General features: G+C 35.8%; 1 protein-coding gene across 3 annotated transcripts in view; it reads left to right on the top strand.

Moving 5' to 3' along the window:
- Positions 1 to 21,887, top strand: part of LOC138703133 (uncharacterized) — a 50,350-nt gene extending 28,463 nt beyond the window's left edge. For all 3 annotated transcript variants that reach the window (XM_069830758.1, XM_069830757.1, XM_069830759.1), the window contains 4 exons: positions 1,824 to 2,162; positions 6,644 to 6,873; positions 8,164 to 10,079; positions 16,060 to 21,887. In XM_069830758.1, coding sequence (XP_069686859.1) covers positions 1,824 to 2,162; positions 6,644 to 6,873; positions 8,164 to 10,079; positions 16,060 to 16,214 — 2,640 coding nt within the window. In that variant the 3' untranslated portion in view covers positions 16,215 to 21,887. The remainder of the gene's footprint in view (positions 1 to 1,823; positions 2,163 to 6,643; positions 6,874 to 8,163; positions 10,080 to 16,059) is intronic.
- Positions 21,888 to 22,849: the final 962 nt, after the last annotated feature.

The raw sequence follows: 22,849 nt of genomic DNA, 5'->3' as shown, positions 1-22,849 counted from the left end.
TCAAGTTTACCCCACTTTACAGTATATTTCCAGTTTCCGCACCCTAGGCCTAATTTTAAATTCTTACCCTACTTACAGGATACATAATTTACATGCACTTAATGTTAATACATAGGTTGGATAAAAAGTAATGGCAACACTGCTGTCACGTGATGATGGTGCGTTCGAGAGTTGCCAGCTGTATGGACATGAACAAGAACTGTTAGATGAGTTAGTGTAGCCAGCAGCGACAGTACTCTGTCAATCTACTGCAGTGTGTAGAACGTTGACTTTGATAGGGATAGTGCGAGCGCCCTAAGATCATGTTTACAAAACTAGAGCAACGTTCCTGGATCAAAATTGAAGTGGCACGAGGTCGTAGTGCACAAGAATGTTTTCAGGGACTGCGTGAAGCATGTGGCGATGCAGCGTTGCCATATCACACAGTGGCATGATGGGTTAAAGCATTCCGGGAAGGCAGGGATGTGAAAGTGATGTTCATTGTGGCATATGACATTGATGGGGTAATACTGCACCACACTGTACCTCCAAGGCAGACGGAAAATGCGGACTACTGGAACATCCACCGTACTCACCCAATATGATCCATGCGATTCACCAAAGTGAAAGAACCACTGTGAGGGACCCGGTACAATACCAGAGATGAACTTATCCTTGCTTTAGGGCGGTCAAAACGGAACATCAACAAAGATGGACGCGCTGATGGTGTACGACGCCTTCAAAACATTTGGCAAAAGGTAATAAATAAGGGGGGGCGACTATATAGAAGGTACGTAAATGCTGTACTCCTGTGAATAAAGCCATGTCAGAAATATCGAACTGTTGCCATTACTTTTTATCCAACCCAAGTATGACGTAGGTGCAAAAAAATGAACATACACAATTTTACTTATAAAGAAATTTTAATTTCACTTAACAAAACATAATTGCACTTTTATTTAAAATACTAGTAATAACCACTAATGTAGCAAAGATATAGTCTTGGTTTCATTTGAGATAAGTTAATAACTAACTCTTATTTTATTTTTTTAAGAATTTATAAAAGTGGAATATTTGAATATTAAAAGTACAGTTCTCACATTTCTTTTCTTTAATAGTAGTACTTAATTATTAATTTTTTTCAATCTTAAATTCATGGGGAGGGAAGCCTCTGCCACCGACAATCAACAAACAATCGGCGAGTACAATGCCTGATTCAACTAGTGTCAGTGATTTAGAATTAAATTGTAGTTCAGCATTTAAAAACTTTATCTAAAACATTTCTTTCCATATTACTTTAAATAAATAATATAGGTATGATTTGAGACTTTTACTTTTATTTTTATTTTATTGGGTTATTTTACGACGCTGTATCAACATCTAGGTTATTTAGCGTCTGAATGAAATGAAGGTGATAATGCCGGTGAAATGAGTCCGGGGTCCAGCACCGAAAGTTACCCAGCATTTGCTCATATTGGGTTGAGGGAAAACCCCGGAAAAAACCTCAACCAGGTAACTTGCCCCGACCGGGAATCGAACCCGGGCCACCTGGTTTCATGGCCAGACGCGCTGACCGTTACTCCACAGGTGTGGACTTGAGACTTTTACAGTGATCAATGTGATTGAAGGAGAATAGCTCTTTGTAATGGATCAAAATATGGGTTTGCCATTTGTTCTTTCACTTCCCTGATGATGGAGCCGACATGTGACTCCTTTGATGTGCCTACATCTAGGACATTGTACAAATACCCAAGAACCTCGTAGCACTAAATAATTTTATGCCTCTCACATTCTGCAATTAGGACTAAATCTGTTCGATGATAAGAATTTCGGCTTTGTTTCAGGCATGCTGCAACCTGGCAAGTGATTTGTCATGCACTACATCCACAAGTGCTGCAATTCTGAGGCGCTGTGGAGGTTTGATCACTACAGTTCTCACCAGATGTCGTCATAAAGGGGCTATAGAATCTGCAGGAGTTGCATTGTCCAATTTTGTGAAGAATGTTACAAGTGACACCAATTCAGAATGTAAGAAGGAAGGTCAGATAATGCTGAGACAATATCTGACTGAATTTATGGATTTGTTAATGTGTGGTGGCATTAAAGGATCAGTCACCAGGCGTTCTGCTGGTTTATCGATACTAATCCATAGGATTGTAGCAAGTGATATGCAAGTGGGCAAGGTAAGGTCATATAACATCTCATGAATTTATTAATTCTGTTGTTGACTTAGTGCAGGAATTCAATTTTTTTTGTATACTTAATGATTATGTAGCACTGTTTTGATGGAATCATGTTCTGTTTAGTTCATTCTCATGGAACAATAGAGTATTTGAGAGCAGTACAGATCAGTTTGTTGTTTCATTGAAGATGATCAAACCACTGATACTTTTTCTAGAGATCGTTACTCATGCACCAATCTTTTGCTGATGAAGTAAATTTATATATAAATTGTAAGAATTTCTTGATGACCATAACCTACTGTTTTAAGTATTGACATTATCTTGATAAATGGGACCATGCTTTGTTGCTGTGGGGGAGAATTAAAGACATGGTCTACCAGGTGCGTCCAACAACTAGAGAAGATATGAAACAAATAATTAGAGAAGTCTGTGGGTCTCTCAGCTGTACTGAAATGCAATCACGGATGTTAGGAGGTGATCAGAACATTGTTTAGCACAGGGTGGCGTACATTTTGAACACTTTCTATGAATAGTGTATGTATATAAACAACATACAGCATTTCTCAGAAGATAGCATTTTTGTTGCTTTGTGAGTAAAAGTAAAAGGTAAAGGTATCCCCGTAACATGCCATGAAGGCACTTGGGGGGCATGGAGGTAGAGCCCCATGCTTTCCATGACCTCGGCACTAGAATGAGGTGGTGTGGTCGGCACCACACTCTGACCGCTCTTTACCCCCGGGAAAGACCCAGTACTCAATTTTATAGGAGGCTGAGTGAACCTCGAGGCCGTTCTGAAAGTTTGTGAGTAAACAATAAAAATTAGAAAAAAAAAAGTTTCAGGAAAAGTTGTTTCTTTTTAAAAGTAGTTTCCAGTGGTACCTTCAATGACCCATGTTCTTATTTGAAATTTCGAAGTTGACCACAGGTATCTACTTCTGGTTTGTTACGAGAAGTGGTACTACCACCAATCAATTCTTTACATAGGTTTTGGTTATCAAAATTTTTTTATGAATAACCAGTATCATATAGCTAGTTTTCGAAAAAAAAAAAAAAAAAGGCTGATACAAGTGGTCTGAAACACCTGGTATATGTATAATATTTTGTAAGTTATCATCATCATCATCATCATCATCGGCCCGTTATGAGCCCTGGCCTCCCTCAGTAGGCGTTGCCATCTGTCTCTGTCCTGTGCAACAGTCCTCCAATTTCTGTATCCCAATCTTACATCCATCGCAGATGTGGTCGTCCTCATCTCCTTTGACCTCCAGGGTTTGTGAGAATAATTCTTTTACAAGGTTCTGATGCATCCATTCTCATTACATGTCCCACCCACCTCAATCTATTGGTTTTAATTATATTTATTATATTGGGCTCTTTAAACATGCTATATAATTCTCCATTATATCTTTTTCTCCATAATCCATTTTCAAAAACTGGACCATATATTCTTCGAAGAATCTTCCTTTCAAAAATTTCAAGTCTTCTCTCATCATTCTTAGAAATGGTCCATGTTTCTGAAGCATATATCAGGGTTGATCTCACAAGTGTTTTGTATAAGGTGGTTTTTGTTTTCTGTGTAAGGGCATATGATTTGAAATATTTCTTTAGTCCGAAATAAGCTCTATTCCCACATACCAACCTGTTCGAGATTTCCTTAGACATGTTATTGTCATTTGTAACCAAGGATCCGAGGTATTTAAATTTGTCGACCCTTTCAAATTTATAATTCTCTATCTGTATACTGTCTGCTTTACCACCTGAATTTCCACCAGTTGCTACCATGTACTTGGTCTTTCCCTCGTAGATAACCATTCCCATTTCTTTACCTGATTTTTCAAGAGCAAGAAATGCTTCTTCCACATATTTTAAGCATCTGCCGAAGATGACTATGTCGTCCGCAAATGCCATTACCTGGGTTGATTTATAAAAAATATTACTTCTGACTTGTACTCCAGACTTCCGAATCACATTTTCTAAAACAGTATTAAAAAGAAGACATGCCAGTGCATCCCCTTGACGAACTCCATTATATGTTAAAAATGCTCTTGACAGATGTAACTGTATTTTAACCGTATTCTCTGTATTTTCCGTCATTAGCTTTACCATGTTGATCAGTTTTGATTTGTAAGTTGTAATATTATTATATAGCTTTCTTTAGTTTTAAAGGATTTCAAGGTTGGATCCAAAAATATTGCAAGTATTGCTGCTTGAGATTCTAATAGTGTCACTGCATTTCTGACTTTATCAATTCACTAATGGCAGTTTAACTTTCAATTATTTTATCAAAATTTACTGTTCCATTTTCCAAATGTTTGTGGAAGAAAGGAATGTTATTACACACTCACGCACAGCAAACAGATGAGATGGTTAGAAATAGGTGATGTTAAATAATTTAGGAAAATTTTAGAGTAGAGTGCAGATTGGGAGCAAATAATTTTGCACTTAGAAACCGAGCATGGTTGTCAAACAAACATACATTACACAGCATAAGTTCTGAATTCACTAGAATTACTATCTGTAAGAAAGCCAACACAAATATTCGAAATGACTATCTGCCAACACATGAAAGTTTAACTAGAAGGCAGAAGTCTAATACCATTGGGAAACAAATACAATAAAACTTTTCAACAAAATTCCTATATTTTCTATGTTATTTTATTTTGGTTATACATTTTTCATTTATACGTTTTTACACTTATACAGTATACGGTTGTATTTTAATCCCCAGGAGATATGAAACGTCATTTATACCATTGGTTGACAAGCGAAACACATAAGGTCAAAAATATTACTTCTGAGAAAAAGGCTTATATAATGTACATAATACAGTATATGTGTATAAACTTAGAATTGGAAAATTAAATGCACATAAAGAGAAACAACTTACTAAAATAATATTTTGAGGATTCAGTTTTGTTAAGAGCTTTCAAAATACCTTTTTCTCAGAGGTAATGTTTTTTACTTAATGTGTTTTGCTTGTAAGCCAACAATATGTTCTAAATCAATTTTGTTCGAAGTTAGGTTTGCCGTAAAAATGGAAGGACGCGAAAATACAGCATGTGTTCAGTGTTAAGATGCGGTTCACTTTGAAATTTGTTTAAATTCGAAGCTGCCCATGCTTACCTTCAATAATCTTCTGTTATTTAATGACGCTCTTACCGCTTTAGAAACAGTGAAACATTTTGTAACACACCATGACGTAACTGAACAAATTGTGGAACACTTATTACAATTTGAGGACATGATTTATTCCTTAGGAGCAAACAGTCCAAAATAACTGACTTTTTTGCAAAATAATGACATGTTATTCAATTAAGATCACATAGGAAGAACAGGGTAAGTCAGTGTCGTAACATTTTCTGGACTGGAGTTTGAAATGTATATTGGCGAGCAGTGGCTCTAAACAGCTAAGATTTTCTACAAAGAATCTTAAGGTACGGTCACACCTCACTATTTTTGCAGCGCTGCAGTACAAAAAACTGCGCAACTCTCGTACTGCGACGTGTGAACAGCGGTGCAACCCGAAAAGTAGCGGCTGCCGAACCTGCTGCCCGCTACTTTTTTCGTGCTGTGTGCAGCTTAAATGTAGCGACGTGTGAACAGGGTTCTCAGGGTTGCAGCCACAGGATTTTTGATATCGGTTTTGTTGAAATTTTTGCTGCGGTTACGACCAGTGTTGCCACCCAAATGTGCCAGTGATACTTTTATTGTTTGGATATATTTTAATGTTAGATGTGATGAAAATAAATTATTTGTAACAGTTATTAAATGCACAACAGCATATTTGCTGACGATATAATTCATTTTTTTAATTTTCCGTAGCGTAGTTTCAAACAGGAGGGTTGCCAACATTGATTACGTGAATATGCTGTTGGTTATCATTTAAGTATATAGACGTTTTTAAAAGTTTTATAGTAAAAATAATGCCAATTTCTGAATACTAGTTAGGACAGAAAAGCAAATAATAGATAAGTAAGCTTTCACATGAATTTCTTAATAATGCGAACATAACCACAAAATGTATATTGAGAAGTCAATACAGAGATGGAAACCTGCAGCATGACTGCGGCTGCAAAAGTAGCACCTTGTGTGTGAACAGACTCGCAACCTCTAGTTGCAACCTTTGCTGCACTTGGGTTGCACAGCACGAAAAGTAGCATGCAGTACAAAAGTTGTGCAGCAAAAATAGCGACGTGTGACCGTACCTTTACATTCTTCAAGAATGTGTGTGTTATAAACTTTAGTACTATATTATAGACTCAAAGATGGCTTAACTGTGAAGTTCTAAATTTATTTCATGAAATTTTACTAAATTGACTTAACTTGTTCTCCCCATATAGTTTTCAAATGCTATTTCAGATGTTATTAAAATAATGTCATTTCTGTTATACGTTTTCTTATTCAAAACATGTAAATGAAATGTTAGTGTAGTAACATATCAAGTGCAGTTATATTTTAATAGTAAATCTGTTTTATTCTAGCCTCTTCTTCACATGTGTGTATCACACTTGCTGAATGTTACTCGAACACCAATACAACCTGGAGCTAGCTCATCCAGCTCAATAGTGATAGATCTTCCTCAAGCACAGGCATTACATTTCTTGAGAATTCTAGCACAAGATTCGTCACTGCGACAGGATATGGCTCAATATATCAGCTCATTGGCATTAGTATGTTTCAGTACCTTCTCCTCTCCTGAATGGACAATCAGGTAATACAGCCATTTATATAGAGTATCCTAAAGTGTAGTCTACACTCAAATTGCGCATGTGCTCCAGTGCTGTAAGTAGTGTGCTATAGCTGCTGATAAAATTTCTGGATATAAAAAGCATACTGTAGAATCTGTAGGTGATGATCTTTTCTGAGGTGCACGCATGTAAAATGTTTTTGGCAGCATGGCGAATTTTTTGCCCTATAATGGTGCATCTGAATTTAAAATTTCATACATTACAATTATAAATAACATGAATAGCTTGTTCTGAATAACTTTTTAGCTGTGACATCCATTGTTAAGTGTGCGATCAGGTCAACTGAAAATTATGTGGTTTTACAGGTTTTTGTTAATATAAGGGTGCATTATTACCAGAGACCTGAACTTTGGCAGAATGCCTTTTTGTATGTGTTAAATCTGTCTTCATTTTGAAAGTAAATCTGTACGAATTATACCTTTGTGATTGAAACTTCACAGTTTTATGTTGCCCTGTTCTGCCTTTTTTAATATAAATGCCTAATTTACCAAATAAATGTTTTTTTTTTGCCTTTATTTGATTATTTATCTATTATTTATTAATTTATTATTAAAAATTGCCTACAGGTGTATTTTAATTTATTTCTGTAACTGCTACAATGAAAGTGACTTCACCGAATGTATATTATTGTCTTTCAGTCAGTTCATATTCTGTTTGAAACAATGAGTGCTGCCATGCAAAAATGTATAACAGTAAGCGTTTTAATTATCGTTTGTGTTTATTTGACAAGGCAACAATGAGTGCAGGTCTAACATTATTTTTCTTTCAGTTTTCATTGTGACGTTGTTGTAGCATGGCACCAGAGAACTTAAAAAAGCATTTGGTTGTCGTGTGCAACGAATAAAGCATTGCAATACATAGGCCTTTTAAAAGAATTTTCATTTTTGTGTCAAGTACAACACTAGTATTTTGTTTAAAACTTCAAAGTTCTTAAAATATGACAATGGAGTTATTGAATAGTGTAATCTAGTAAATAAATGGGTCTAGTGCAAGGTTTTTGTAATTGCCTTTTATTGCGTATTTTAGCTATTTATAATGCCTTTTTGCCTGCCTATTTTAGCTATTTATGATGCCTTTTTGCCTGCCAATTTTAATGATTCATAATGCCTAAACTTCCGGTCTCTGGTTATTACTGTAGTTCCAATTCATTCGAGGTTTCCACGCACCACTCTATGGTATAACTAGTTTTTACACTGTCTTCATTGAAATGCAATTTTGTATGAATGAGTAATTTTTCGTTTCTTCTTCTATAGGAATGCAGCATTGCAATTGTCTGGTGCACTCATCCCAAAACTTGTTGGGCAGAAAAAAGCTCAGGATGAAGAAGGAGCAGTGGGAAGTGATATCAGCCTTGAAGAATTTTTTAACCATTTTCCAGATCTCACTGAATTCATACTAAAGTCCTTGCAAAAAGCTACACAGTGCCAAAAGTCACAGATCTTGCAACAGCACACAGATCTAGTACCAATGCTCTCTTTGCTTGCTAAAGTTGCTGTCGGTGTTATAGCATTTATGAACGTTCATTTGATTGAAAAGATTGCTCAATATCGTGTCTGTTTTCTACAGTTGATGTCGAGTCCTATCTATCATGTGCGGAAACTGGCTGCAAAAGCATATGAAAGGTTCATACCCCTTGCTGATAGCTGCAGTACCATTATGACTTCAGTCGAAAATTTTGAGATATGTGTCACAAATTGCAATGAAACAGAATTCATTGAGAATAAATTGAATGGAATACTGCTCTCGTTGAAGTATCTTTTAAGGAAAATTAAATACGAGAGAAGAAATATACCTGAATTTGACTCTAAGATGTTGAAGATTAACACAACGCTAAAGAAAGCTATGAGTAATATTAATTTCTGGAATTCATGCACGTATTTCAACAAGGTCTTGGTCCTTCAGTTACTTGAAGATGATATTGCTACAAGTGAAATTGCTTATTTTTCGAGTGATGAAGTTTTGGAACAAATATTGGATGTGCACAATGCACTTGAGAAAGAAGAAATCATTCCTTCTTATAAGCCCGGTTTGTTTCTCTGGGCCTCAAAAGTAATAGAAGTTGCTGTGAAAAAATGTTGTCCTAATGACCTGGTCACTACATGGTATAATTCGTACGTACTCTGTAATCATTCTCCTGATATTGTCTCCGCAGCTTTTGGAAGTCTGAAGTATAGACTTCAGTTTGATGATAAAATTGATGATGTTATAAAGTCTTCATTATTCATTTTAATTTTGAAAATTGGCTTAGATGTTTCTGAAGACTCATATTACTACACTGTATTTCCATTGTGTGAGGTCATACTCATGTTGGTAGGAAATACAAAGTTAAATTGTGCTGTAGCGTTCAGAGAGCTACAGCAGGTATCTCAGTGGTGTTTGAGTGATGACAGTGACAAATCTGACTACAGTATGATAGCACTGCCAGTTACAGCTGGACTTCTTTCACAGTATTTTGCCATAGGACATTGTACTAAACTTTCACATACAGTCCTACAATTTATATCAAAAGTTGCAGATTGTATCAAAAATAGAAGTGACCCAATCAAATTTGAAGAAGATTTCAGATACAATGCTGCAAGAGCTTTGCATCTTTTAGCACCATTACTTCCAAAAATGCTTTCATTAGCAAAGAAAGACAAGCCAGTTAATACAAAAGAAATGCTTAATGTTATTGAAACCCTTTTAAATGTTGAACTTACTTTACTTCAAGATGAAGATTATGATGTGCGGCAAGAAGCTTCAAAATTTGTTGTCACTTATTTTACTGAAGTGAATCAAGTACCCGGATCTGTGTCTTGGAATCCTTACTCTAGTCTCAAGAAGTTGGTAAAACCGGAAGTACTTCTGACAATGTTACCTGTATCACATGCTGCAGAATTTTTATGGAAAAAACTCTTATATGCAGATGAACTTCGCGATGCTGAACTGAAATATAGGAGTCATAGTCACACAAATTACGAAGTCACAAGTCCCTTTGAGCATGGCGCAAGGAATATATATAGTGAAGAAACAAAATTAGTGGATATTTTGGGAATGAGTCTTATCGAAGTACTTAAGACCGCAAATGCAAAAGAGAAAGACAGGCTGAGAAAGTTAATATGCAGCAGATTATTGAATTTTAAAGATGATGTAACAGCAGTATTATCAATGCTGACAACAAAGGAACCATGTAAGTTAATATATAATTTTGTGATGTGGTGCAAGGAACTTTTAAGTAATATTAGACTAGACAGCATTTCGGAAGGCTGTCAGCTGCTGTATGCGCCGTAGCATTTCTGGTATGTGACGTCACAAGCTTGTACAGTAGAACCAATCGGAATCAGTCTCTAACAAGTACTTCCAAGTTCGTTTGTTGACGTGTGGGTGTTTCAGTTCATTGAATAAGTAACACTAGCATTTACTGTATGTGTGTAAGATAAATAAATGGAAGAAGAGACTGTAAAAAGACAAATATTGCACAGGCAGGCGCGGAAAATAGTGTTTAAGGCATATAATTATTTTAAAAACGTTGGCGACGTTGCCGGTCATCTTGATGCTGGCTTCAATGTTGCCAACGCGCAAGAAATGACTGCAGAAGCATGTGTTGTGGGATTGAGAACAGTGCAAAGAATATTGTTAGTGAAGGAAAGAGGGTTTATTTGGTGTCATGCTTACAGTAATCAATGGCTAAGATCATTATTGTCTTTTGATAATTTAAATTACGAGGGGGATCCAGGAAATAACGACCGTTTTGTTGTAATAATTAAAAAAAATATATATTTATTTGAAAAAACAAAGTCTGTTACATAACTGAAGCTTCCTTTACTTCTCTACATAATCACCACCTACATTTAAACATTTGTCGTATCTGTTCACTGGCTTTAGAATTCCCGTGTTATACTCCTCTGCAGCCAGTTCATTAAGCCAGGTGTTCACTGTCTTCTTCAACTCTTCATCACTTCCAAAACGCGTACCACCCAGAAAGTCTTTCAGCTTAGTGAAAAGGTGAAAATCGCTAGGAGCAAGGTCTGGACTATAGGGCGGATGATCAAAGATTTCCCAACCAAATTGATCCAGCAATTCTCGAGTTGAAGCAGCAGTGTGGGGGCGGGCATTGTCGTGAAGAAGCACAACTCCTCTCGAAAGCATTCCTCGCCTCTTGTTTTGCATGTCTCACCGTAGTTTTCGTAAAGTCTCACAATAACGATTTGCATTGATCGTAGTGCCTTTTGGCATGAAATCCAGCAAAATAACACCTTTGCGATCCCAAAAGACAGTAGCCATGACTTTTTGTGTTGAGAGAGTGTGTTTGAATTTTCTCGGTTTCTTGGGTGATGAGGGATGATGCCACTGACGTGATTGGCGCTTGGTCTCTGGGGTGTTGTGAGACACCCAGGTCTCATCACCAGTCACAATTTGATCAAGAAACGCGTCTCCATCTGTGTGATATCGCATCAAGAATGTCAATGCTGAGGCCATTCTCTGAGTTTTGTGTTGGTCACTCAGTTGCCGTGGAACCCATCGTGCACAGATTTTGTTGTAGCCAAGATGTTGCGACACAATTTCACCAAGCAAAGAATGAGAAATGTCAGGAAAGGCAATATGCAATTCGTCGAGTGATGTGCGCCTGTCTTGCAAGATTCTGTCGTTCACTTTAGTCTTCAGGTCTTCTGTGATGAGTGATGGGCGTCCGGTTCGAGTTTCATCGTGGACATTTGTTCGCCCATTGTTGAACATTTCGCACCATTTTCTCACATTTCTTTCATTCATTACAGTATCACCATACACTTCTTTCAATTGCCGGTAAATTTCTGCAGGTTTCAAATGTCGGGCATTCAAAAATCGAATCACACTCCTCACCTCACAGTCGGCTGGATTATCAATCACGTCGTTCATTTTGAAGTAACACAAAATGCACAATGGCGACTTGTTGCAACCAGTACTCACAACATTATGAGAACACATGTTAAGGAAGCCAGTTGACCTTCAAACAAGGAAGGGGAGTCAGCTGCGCGGCGGGTATGCACGAACGGTCGTTATTTCCTGGATCCCCCTCGTATCTGCTGCACTATTTGTATTGCATGTAAGCTTGAAGTACGATGTGACAATGTTACACTCTTCCTTGCTCTCTCTATCTGTCTCTCTCGACGCAAACGCTAACAGACTACCGTCTTCCGAATTGCTGTCTACTATAGTAAATACATTTAAGGTTGAAAGTTAAGAAATTATAAAGTGAAACTGTAAGAAAATGGTGTTACAACATAGTATGCTAAAATGCTGATTCAACTAACAGAGTCTCATTCTCGCAATTTTTAATTCTTATAAGTAAGTAAAGCAATAGGTTTGGAAGTAAATCCCAAAATGGAAATATAAAAATTGGAAATTTATCCTTCAAAGAGGTGCAAAAATTGAAATATCTTGGAGCAACAGTAACAAATATAAATGATACTCGGGAGAAAATTAAAAGCAGAATAAATATGGGAAATGCCTGTTATTATTCGGTTGAGAAGCTTTTGTCATCTAATCTGCTGTCAAAGAATCTGAAAGTTAGAATTTATAAAACAGTTATATTACCAGTTGTTCTGTATGGTTGTGAAACTTGGACTCTCACTTTGAGAGAGGAACAGAGATTAAGGGTGTTTGAGAATAAGGTTTTTAGGAAAATATTTGGGACTAAGAGGGATGAAGTTACAGGAGAATGGAGAAAATTACACAATGCAGAACTGCACGCATTGTATTCCTCACCTGACATAATTAGGAATATTAAATCCAGACGTTTGAGATGGGCAGGGCATGTAGCACATATGGGCCAATCCAGGAATGTATATAGAGTGTTAGTTGAGAGGCCAGAGAGAAAAAGACCTTTGGGGAGGCCGAGACATAGATGAGAGGATAATATTAAAATGGATTTGAGGGAGGTGGGATATGATGATAGAGACTGGATTAATCTTCCACAGGATAGGGACTGATGGTGGGCTTATGTGAGGGCAGCAATGAATCTCAGGGTTCCTTAAAAGCAGGGGCGGCTTGTCCATAAGAGCTGCGGAGCTGCAGCACTCCCTGCTTTGACAGGAAAATAAAAATAATATTTATTTTAATTTTTAGAAGAATTGTTACAGCTTTTATTGGTAAATTGCTTTATTTTTCATCTGGCCGGGAATGTGTACTATTATCTTATGCATAATCTTTTTGCGCGTCGACTGTATTGGAATTGACACTGCATTCAAAGTCGTCCTGGGATCTGCAGGGTGGTCAGCTCATAGAGAGTGTCTCTTGCATGGTCAGGGGGTAGAGAGGTGAAGGGAAGCAGAGGGAAACTGTCGCTGTTTAAAACCCATATCTCACTGCAGTGGCTTGCAGAGCCAGGCCACAAGGGATCTTTCCTCTCCTCCCACACCGCTATTGTAATGCTGTGTCAAATGGATTCTCTATTCCCTTGAAACTTAATGACAAAATTTTTATTTTCTTTTCACATACTTATTGTTGTAGAATCTTATTGAGTTAATATAACGAAATTAATATTCTCTTTTGCGTTATTATTACATATATATTCAGCCTCCAGCAGAACCTAATATTTGCCTTAACTCAAAATGATTGCACGAGTAGAATCCTTTTGATATAGCATGTAAAATATGAAAGAGACTTCTTTTCTAGTTTTAGAAAATTGTTGACCATCAGTATATCTGAGTGTTGCTTTGGTGTGACGTCTTAATACCGTAACTTAAACAGTGCAAATTTGCAAGCATGAGTGTGTGTGAATTACAGAATATTAATTTTATTTTCCTCAACTTTCCCTTGCGGAGAATATTGATTTAATGAAGTGAAATTAAAGAGTCGTCCGTTATCCAACTTAAATCTCACTTAAGCTTCATCCAGCCGAAATAGTGTATATATGTAAGGAAGTATAACAATGAAATTTACGCTAAGCATTTGTGGTTACGTGGATGTGAACAAAAAAAAAAAAAAATCTGTATTTTGTTTTCCTTGCCTCCTCTTCGGTGGTGATGCTGCATGGACTAGGAGTGGTGTGACAGATTTAGGACATTTGCCCCTAAAAAGCAAAATGCACGAATCTTCGCAGTCTCACCTGAAAAATGTTGTTTCATTGGCTATGTTACGCAACTCATACTGCTGTTCAATTAAGTGAAACGAACAGAACAAACATTCTCAAACATAAACAAGAAGTGAGAAAAAATCGTGAAATTATTTTAAAAAAAATATTGATTGTATCAAATTTTGTGGCCAATATGAACTTCCCCTTAGAGGACATGATGAAAAAACGATTCGAAGAACCCTGATGTGTTTCGTGGGTTGCTACAGTTCGTGAGTAATCTAAACGAGCCTCTCAAAAATCATTTGGAACATGCCACTGTTTAAAGGTTATTCTAAGACAATTCAGAATGAACTGGTAGATTGTAAGTTGAGTGTCTGCTGATCTGAAATTCAGACTGAAATCGATGGTATTAGTTTTTCTTAGGGATTAGCAAATGATCCCACAGACATCTCCCAACTAAGTCAGGAAGTTTTGGTTTTTCGATATGTAGTGCATTTATTTTTGTCCTATACTTATTAGTAATGGTATCAAGAAGTGAAATTTGTATGTACCGAAATCTACTGCAGCTCTCCCAATCCACAAGTTCACGAGCCGCCACTGCTTAAAAGCCATAAGTATATATACAGACAGACAGACAGGGAGAGGGGGGAGAGAGAGAGAGATATATTTTTATTTAACAATGCTGCATCAGCTACTACATTATTTAGCACCTATTTATTGGTAATGGTGAGATGGTATTTGGAGAGATGAAACCGAGGATTCGCCATACATTACCTAACATTTGCCCTGTTCCATCTTTCACCTGTAATCCATCCACCCATTAACTGTATAATGTAGTTTAAGAGTTGCTGAGAATGCAGATCTTTCCTTTCAGATTGTTGCATATGAATTTTATATATATATATATATATATATATATATATATATATATATATATATATATATATATAAAGTGGTTATGTGTATGTGTTGTAGATCATTTTGACCACACACAGGTAGACATCAAATAAGTCTTAGTAAAAAATATTGTTAACAGTCTTAGTAAAATATATTGTTAACAGAGTTTTAAGATTGATTGACTTTATGTGGTGTAGCAACCTGAATTTGTGCAACTATCACTTATACTGCTCAAAAGATAAATTTAGTCATTCCTTTTAGGCATTCATAATTTTATTGGTTAGTACACATATTGAACTGAAAATTGTAATAATACAGGGTCCAGCAAAAAGATCTGACATTTTTAGGTTTGCAGTAACTATGCCTAAGACAGTCGCACTGTGGTGGGAGAATAGGGAATGGACGCCATTATTGATGCCATTTCAGTTGCAATGGATATATGGAACGCATCACATCAGGTAGTTCTTACACAGCATAGGTTCCGACAACGTTTCATTGTGGGTCGACATGGGCGAATTCTCAGCCATAACACAATTTTATTGTGGATAAACAATTTCAGAACGACTTCTGCAGCACCAAGGCCAAGGATCGCCCGTACACCACAAAACATGGTAGGCAGGGGAGTGCTAACTTCAGGAGTGCATTAGAAAAAATGGACGTCATTTGGAGGGTGTAATTTTCAAAACCTAATTTTGTTACTTTTCATCAGTAAATGGCAATAATGCCTCTTTTCGATAAAAGAATAAAAACCAACTTAGGTTAAAATACAACTGTGCTGTCTCATTAAAAAAGAAAAGTCAGATCTTTTTGCCAGACCATGTATTATTAAAACAACCATTTTTCTTCGTAACAATTACGGAATGAAATTGAAAGTCGTCTTAGGCAACTCAATTCATGGTCATGAATGTCTGAAGAAGTGATTAAATTTATCTTTTGAGAAATTTAGTTATAATATAATATCGTTGCCTGAATACAAGAACTAGGTAACTTGATTTTTCATATTTTGTGACATTGCCTATTTACTTATTTATTGCACTAAGGAAAATGTCTCGTTTTCTTGTACCTATTTGTTATATTGGAAAATAGATGTCGCTGGTATCGTTCGATCAGTTACCTAGTTCTTGCATTACATTTTGTGCGATTTTTGCTATGCTATAAAAGAGGGAACTAAAAAACGCAAAACGTGACGATATATGATTATATGTAATTTTCTTTTCAGGTGATATCTCTTCTTTATCAGACAGAGCAATATATTACATTGTTGCAAAGAAAATTCTGTATCAGTCACAAGTGGTGTCAGCCCTGGGCATTAAAAAGTACTGTGATATGGAAAGTGTGCTCCTGCAGTTACGAGAAATTCTAAATTTTCCATGAATATTCACTATGGTACATCAGAGAGAAGATTAACATCGCTAGAAACATTGTTTGCTATGCTTTAATTATTGTTCATGTTAGTTCACATTGTGATATTCAACAAATTCCATCTGATGTCTGACTTTGCATTGATTTCATTGTTTAGAAAAATTGGGCTAATACACGAGGTAAGATTAGAACATTTGTTGTGATGTACTTTCGTGCAGATCTATTACAGTGTTTCTTAAAGCAGTTTTTTAAATTATTATATCATTTCATATGAGCTTGTTGGGAAATTCATGTCATTGGAGGTCACCTGGATACATTTTGTGTTTTAAATTAAGTTTGTATTATTCTTTAAGTTTATATTATTCTTTATACTCCCTCACTATTTCGTCCTCCCTTTATTTTATGTGTAAATATAGATAAAATATATATGACTTCATTTTTTTTAATTCCTCATGCTTTTTATCAGTAAATGTTCATTAGTCATTACACTACATATTGTTCTAATTAATTAATAGTTACTGTCCAGTTATTCCTATCTCATTCCATAGCATTCCACAATTTCCCCCCCCCCCCACTCCTTGGAGCTTCGATTATCTTCGTCTTCAACTGTCATCATTTCTACTAACCATTATTCTCTATTCAATACCATTAATTTGTATTATTGTCGAAATTACACCGATTGTCATTTTTGCCAGATCACTGGTACATTTCCTCTGGATGACCAAGTCTGGCACAGTCTTGAGCATCCACTTAGGTGCTGGAGTGTTTCGTTTCATAAGGCCAGTGTCCTTGTGACATAGGCATCAAAAATGTGTTAGTATCATATTCACTTTTGATTAAATTCAGTAGCGGTCGGTGGCTTTGAGAGTTGAGGAGACCAAGATGTGACTGATGAGAAGTTGCATTTTATGTATTAAAAATACAGGACCTGTCACATACCTCATTACTATTACAGCAAATTCACTCAACGATTCTCTTCCTTTGCATACTAATCAATTAGGTTACAACATACTGAACATTTACTACTAGACGAAACTAGAGACAAATCTGCATTTATTTCTAAACTATCAATATTTAATGTTCTGTATAAATAAATAATTTATATCTCGTAACAGAAAACAAAAATAGCAGGAATAACCTATAAACAAAAAAAAAAAATCTGTCAATATAAACAAAACTTTTACGCAGGGAAAGAAAACTAACAATTCATGACGCGATTTTTTAAAGCCAAGAAGAAAGAAAGAGAGAGAGAGAGAGAGAGAGCTTGCCAAACAGCCGAGACTAGCGGTACACTTGTCAGTAGTGAGTAGGATTTCTCCAAATTCGCCTCTTTCCGCAGTTTCTAGTGAGGTTTAAACATTCTGCTAACTAGCTATGTTATTGGTTGAACTCCTGTTGTCATGGTTGCTTGGGAGGAGAGTAATACAGTAGAACTTGGTTATAACGACATCCAAGGGACCTTGAAAATTATGTTGTTATAAACGAGTGTCGTTGTAACCGAGATTCATATTATCAGTCTAGTGAGGTGGAAAATGAAAAATAATAAACATAATTAGGCTTATTTTAGATTTATGTATTCACTTTTAAGCATACCATGAACACAATAAAATACATGTACAATTATAAATACAGTATTCTGTATTAAAACAGTTTGTTCATTACTCACCAAACTTATTTAATGAGGAGTGAAGTAATCAGTGATTTTACTCTGTTGTCTCCTACTTGCCCAATATACACTTTCTAAATTAAATTGTATGTTCATTATTTCAGTTGCAATTTCACTGCTCCTTCTCCTAGCTTCATAGAAATGTTCACAATTCTAATGGCTTTTAAAGTGTCACTCCCTTCTTTTAGTGGCCATACTGCGTTAAAATGCGTGCACTTAGTGAAAACTTACTGTCGAAACTGGCCGCATGCAGGCACCATTAATACCGCATGAATTCGGGCAGGTTACAATGGGGTGGGGAATCTGCCTGCATTCCAGAGGTCTATGATAGAAAGGAACAGTAAAGGATTTGCCAGATTTCAGCAAAATACTTTGGTTCTTAGAAAATTGTATTCCAAACTGAGGTTGAAAATGACGTTATATGCGAGGTAGACGCATATATGTTTGTCGTATTAAGCAAGATAGGAAAGCATATGTCTTATGGGGAATTAGTTGGGACCACAGAATATTTGACGTTATAGGCAAGGTGTCGCACAAAACGAGGTCGCTATAACCAAGTTCTACTGTATAGTTGTCTCCACTGTCCCACTCTCGCATAGACACTGCAGACTGCTTGATGTCGATTGTACAGGTTACAGTACTATTTGTTTTCTTTCGGTACGAATTATTTGTACTATCTATAGCGAGTGGGCATCATCAACTGGATATGGTCGACTTGACGTAACTTACATCTTAGTCATATTGAATAGTAAAATTAATATAAAACCGTCATTTGCTATAACTTGATCTTACTTCAGCTGGAATTAATATTGTCATATTGTATTCTGGTAAAATATTAGGAGAGGCACGGCCTCCCTTGAAAATCCGCCACTGATTAAATTACATCAATGTGACACTGTAAAAGGATTATATTTTTTGTAATATATAATTTTGTTCAAAGTTATAGCCTAAAAGAAAAAAGTTTATGTATAGTTAGATTTTATTTTTTAAACGAATTGTTGCTGTAACATTGATTTAAATGTTACAGTTATTGTTGCTACAGTATTGTTGTAGTTTTGTGGAACAAATTAACAATGATAATCGAAGCTCCACTGTACATAATATTATTGTCATATCAGATTTTAAATTCCATTAATATTAGTAACTTAAAATGCAATTCTGATATTCTGAAATAATAATGCAGATAGTGCTTTTCTTCTGGGATGGGGAGACGATTACTATTCAGTGCATGTGAATTTTGTCGTTTTTAACCTTCTTCTCTTCCAACTCTTAAGACTTTGAAGGCCTAAGAGTTCATATCGTATCGCGACAAAACAGTCTGGATATAATTTATGTTCTCATATGTCATGTTCTCCTTTTCAGTAATTAAATAAAAGTACATTGCACAAGCTTTTAGAGCAGTGGTCAGGAAAGATTACATTATATAAAATGCAGCCTGCACAGCAAAGGGGAAGGTAGGAGGTGGACGATATCCATACTTTTAATGCTGAATGAACAAGTGATGGCTAAAGGGAGGAAGGTCATGCCTTATCTCTCCACCCTGCTTGTATATTAAGGTGTTGACTCGTTTGCGAGTCACGAAATACTGACCACTGATTTTTTTTTAGAGGGAGCTTCTAACTTTGGTTATGTTTATCAGTATTTTCACAAGAACATACTCCACACTTGCTATCAGTAATACCCACAATCCATTAAAGTCATCGGTCTGAAATTTGATGAGTTCCAATGGAACTACAAACTTAAGTCAAAATCTGCCACTTCCTTTGCATTACACACAGGTCCTTTGACCTCTAAAATTGCTTTTTCGATATTTTGTTAGCTTAACATCTTATCAAGTACTACTCCAATCTTTATGCTTGTCGTTACTTTAAAATAATCGAGTTACAATGTAAATTTTTCCCATGTCCACAATATATTAACAAATTTTTATTTTACCTAGGTTTGAATTACATTATTTAGAGATGAATCTAGGTCTATAATATCTACTAGCCTAACATTTTTAATGATTTTTCTTATTGTCTCAAAGAATATTCAGCAGTGGCGTAGCATGAAATTTTGAGCAGGGGAAGCTAACTCAAATTGTCTTCCATGTACAGTAGTGGCAAAAAAAACCGGACCGACCCTTGTAGCTGATTTCAGAGCCTTGTTCACTCAGAGTACGATAGACTGGTAACTAAGACTTTCGTGGTTCGAATCTTGCCTGGGAAGGGAATTTTTTTTTTGTTCCGTATTCAAATTTATTCCCAATACTTTTCGATTGCAGCGATATTTTACTACTTAATTAACTTATTATTCCCAGAACATGAATTTTACCAGCAATCGAAAAGTATTGGGAATAAATTTGAATAAGGAAAAAAAAAAGTTTCCTTCCCAGGCAGGATTCGAACCACGAAAGTCTTAGTTACCAGTCTATCATGCTCTGGAGTGAACAAGGCTCTGAAATCAGTCCAGTTTTTTTTGCCACTACTGTACATATGAGAAAACGTATTGCAAAAATATAGTCTTAAAATAAATAGTAGTCAATGTCAGCAGCCCGAAGATTGGTTGGAACCTCAGTAATACCGATAAGACATGATCTTAAATAGTACGTAGTAAATGATGATTTCATGGTTTACACATATCTCTAAGAAATAGACACATATAAGTATAATTTAACATTAGCTTAATCCCTGTCATATATTTTAGAGAAATCACAATATTAACGGTCAATAAATACAGTATTAGTAATTACGTAAGTATGCATCTGTCTTGGTTGTGTCCTTCACTGATAGCAAGGGAGTCGGTCGTTTTTTAAATCACACTTTTGATCGTAAGTCAGTCTTGAAAATGTAATTGTCTTAAACATTCAAGTAAATTGGTATCAGAAACTGTTATTTCACTCATTATTTATTATATCAGCCACAATGCACGCTAACACTTCAACTAAACACAACTCACGAAAGGGATAACTCAGAAACTAAATTCTTTTCAATGTTAAAGCTAGCTTCTTGAGAGCCTTGCGACCAGGGTAGTTTTGTTAGAAAGAGATGGAAAATCTGCGGGGTGGGTCACACAGAAGAATGAGGGGATTGGAAGCTGGTGTGTGCAGGTTTAATGTTTACTGCTGCATCGCAAATCATCCTAAGCTGCCGCATCACAATATTTAACGCATAAATATAAATTGTATTAAAATTAATAAATAATTTTGTTCATAAACTGCAGGTTTGTTATGAAATTGTTATTAACTGGGGAAGCTGAGCTTTTTAGCTTACATTGACGCTACGCCACTGATATTCAGTAATAATATTGTGACCTTCCATTTATCTCCCGTTATCCATCATTTTCCAAGCATCTGAACGCCTTATTAAAAAGGCGACATTCACAGTAAATGATACATGCTTACAAATAAAAAAGAAAATCAGAATGTACAATGTTCGTCATCTCGATTTGCAATATGACACCAGGCAATGAACTTTATTCACTGAATGTTTTGTGCAGCCCACAGTAGTGGTAGGGTGTAACAGAGATTCTTGAGTTACACTAAACTGTTAGGTTTGTCAGTTATCTGTTATTTTATGTCATTAAATATATCATCGTGAAATAAGTTTTCATAATCTGAGCTTAATTAATTGACATGACATTCCGGAATCATAAATAAACGAGAACTGCACACAAACTGTGCAAAGGGTAAATATAAACTTAGTTGTCCTTGCTATAAGCAGACAGAATCAGTATATCAGAAAGTGACAATACTGCTAGTGTATATTCGCTAGAAAGTACTATATTGATTGATGTTTGTATTTTCTATTATAGTACATTTTTATTATACAATATTTGAAGGCTGGTGGTATGTATATATCTGTCATGTTGTACAATTTAAAATATGTGTAAAGAGAATGTTTGATGATATACTGAAATGAAAATATATAAGTAAAAAATAAATTATTACAATTAATTTTAGCTTACATGTCTGCAAGAAAATCTGTTAATGATTGCTTCAATGTACAGACTTTCTAAGAATATATTAATTATGTCACTCAGCACATCGCCTGTTCTTACCTCCATTAATTCCTGCCTGATAAGTCACTCAACACATCATCTGTTCTTACCTCCATTAATTCCTGCTTGATAAGTTCATATTAGGTCTTGTAATGCTCCTCATATTGTCTGATAACATTGTAACGGGTGGACAGTTTTTAACTTTAAACTATGAATAGTAAGTAACCTTTCTGCTCTTTACCAGAAATGTTATAAACAAGTTGTGCAGTCACATTCTATAAAGTACAAGACTTGAATGCGCACATTATGCCCAAGATGCATTACACCAAGACAGAACTATCTCCAATGTGATCTCAATCCTCAGATCTATAATGACAGTGATAGTAGGATTTTGCCATCTATTTCATCTTTTGGATAATATTAAATGAGAAAATGGTAGGATGATGACGTAAGAAACGTGAGTGTCCCAAAAAAACCTCATTTAACATCATCTTTGTCCATCACAGATTCCACTTGGACTTAATGGCGAATGGAACTTAAATCTTTGGTATGGAAAGCAACTAATAATAAACTATCTAATATATATCTTAAGAAGTTTAACGTGAAGTTAATATTAGCATTGTTAAAATATTGAAGTTAGTTCTCCTTATATTTTACATCAGATATTCATACTGAACTGAAAAATAATGGGAAATTATGAAAGCAATACTGGTATGGGAAATAGGTTGTTTCCTATACAATTACATTGCAATGGGGTGTAAGGGATAGTGATGTGTCTCTCCTATCCAAATCCCAACCTCTACTTGCTCGTGGTACACCCTGCTTTATCGAATGAGAATATGGGGATCAAATAACAGCGGTATAACTGTATGATCTCAATGGAGGAAATGCCATTAAATATTCTAATAAAGTGCTGGCCTGTCATGGCATGGAGGGACGTCCCCCAGATGGCAGATGGGGGAAGGTTGGTGGATTTAGTCATGTAATTATCCCGGCTAGGTCT

This window comes from Periplaneta americana, chromosome 7 (assembly GCF_040183065.1).
Source record: "Periplaneta americana isolate PAMFEO1 chromosome 7, P.americana_PAMFEO1_priV1, whole genome shotgun sequence".
Taxonomy (NCBI): domain Eukaryota; kingdom Metazoa; phylum Arthropoda; class Insecta; order Blattodea; family Blattidae; genus Periplaneta; species Periplaneta americana.
Note: the sequence above shows the minus strand (reverse complement) of the source record. Positions and strands in the feature narration are given on the sequence as shown.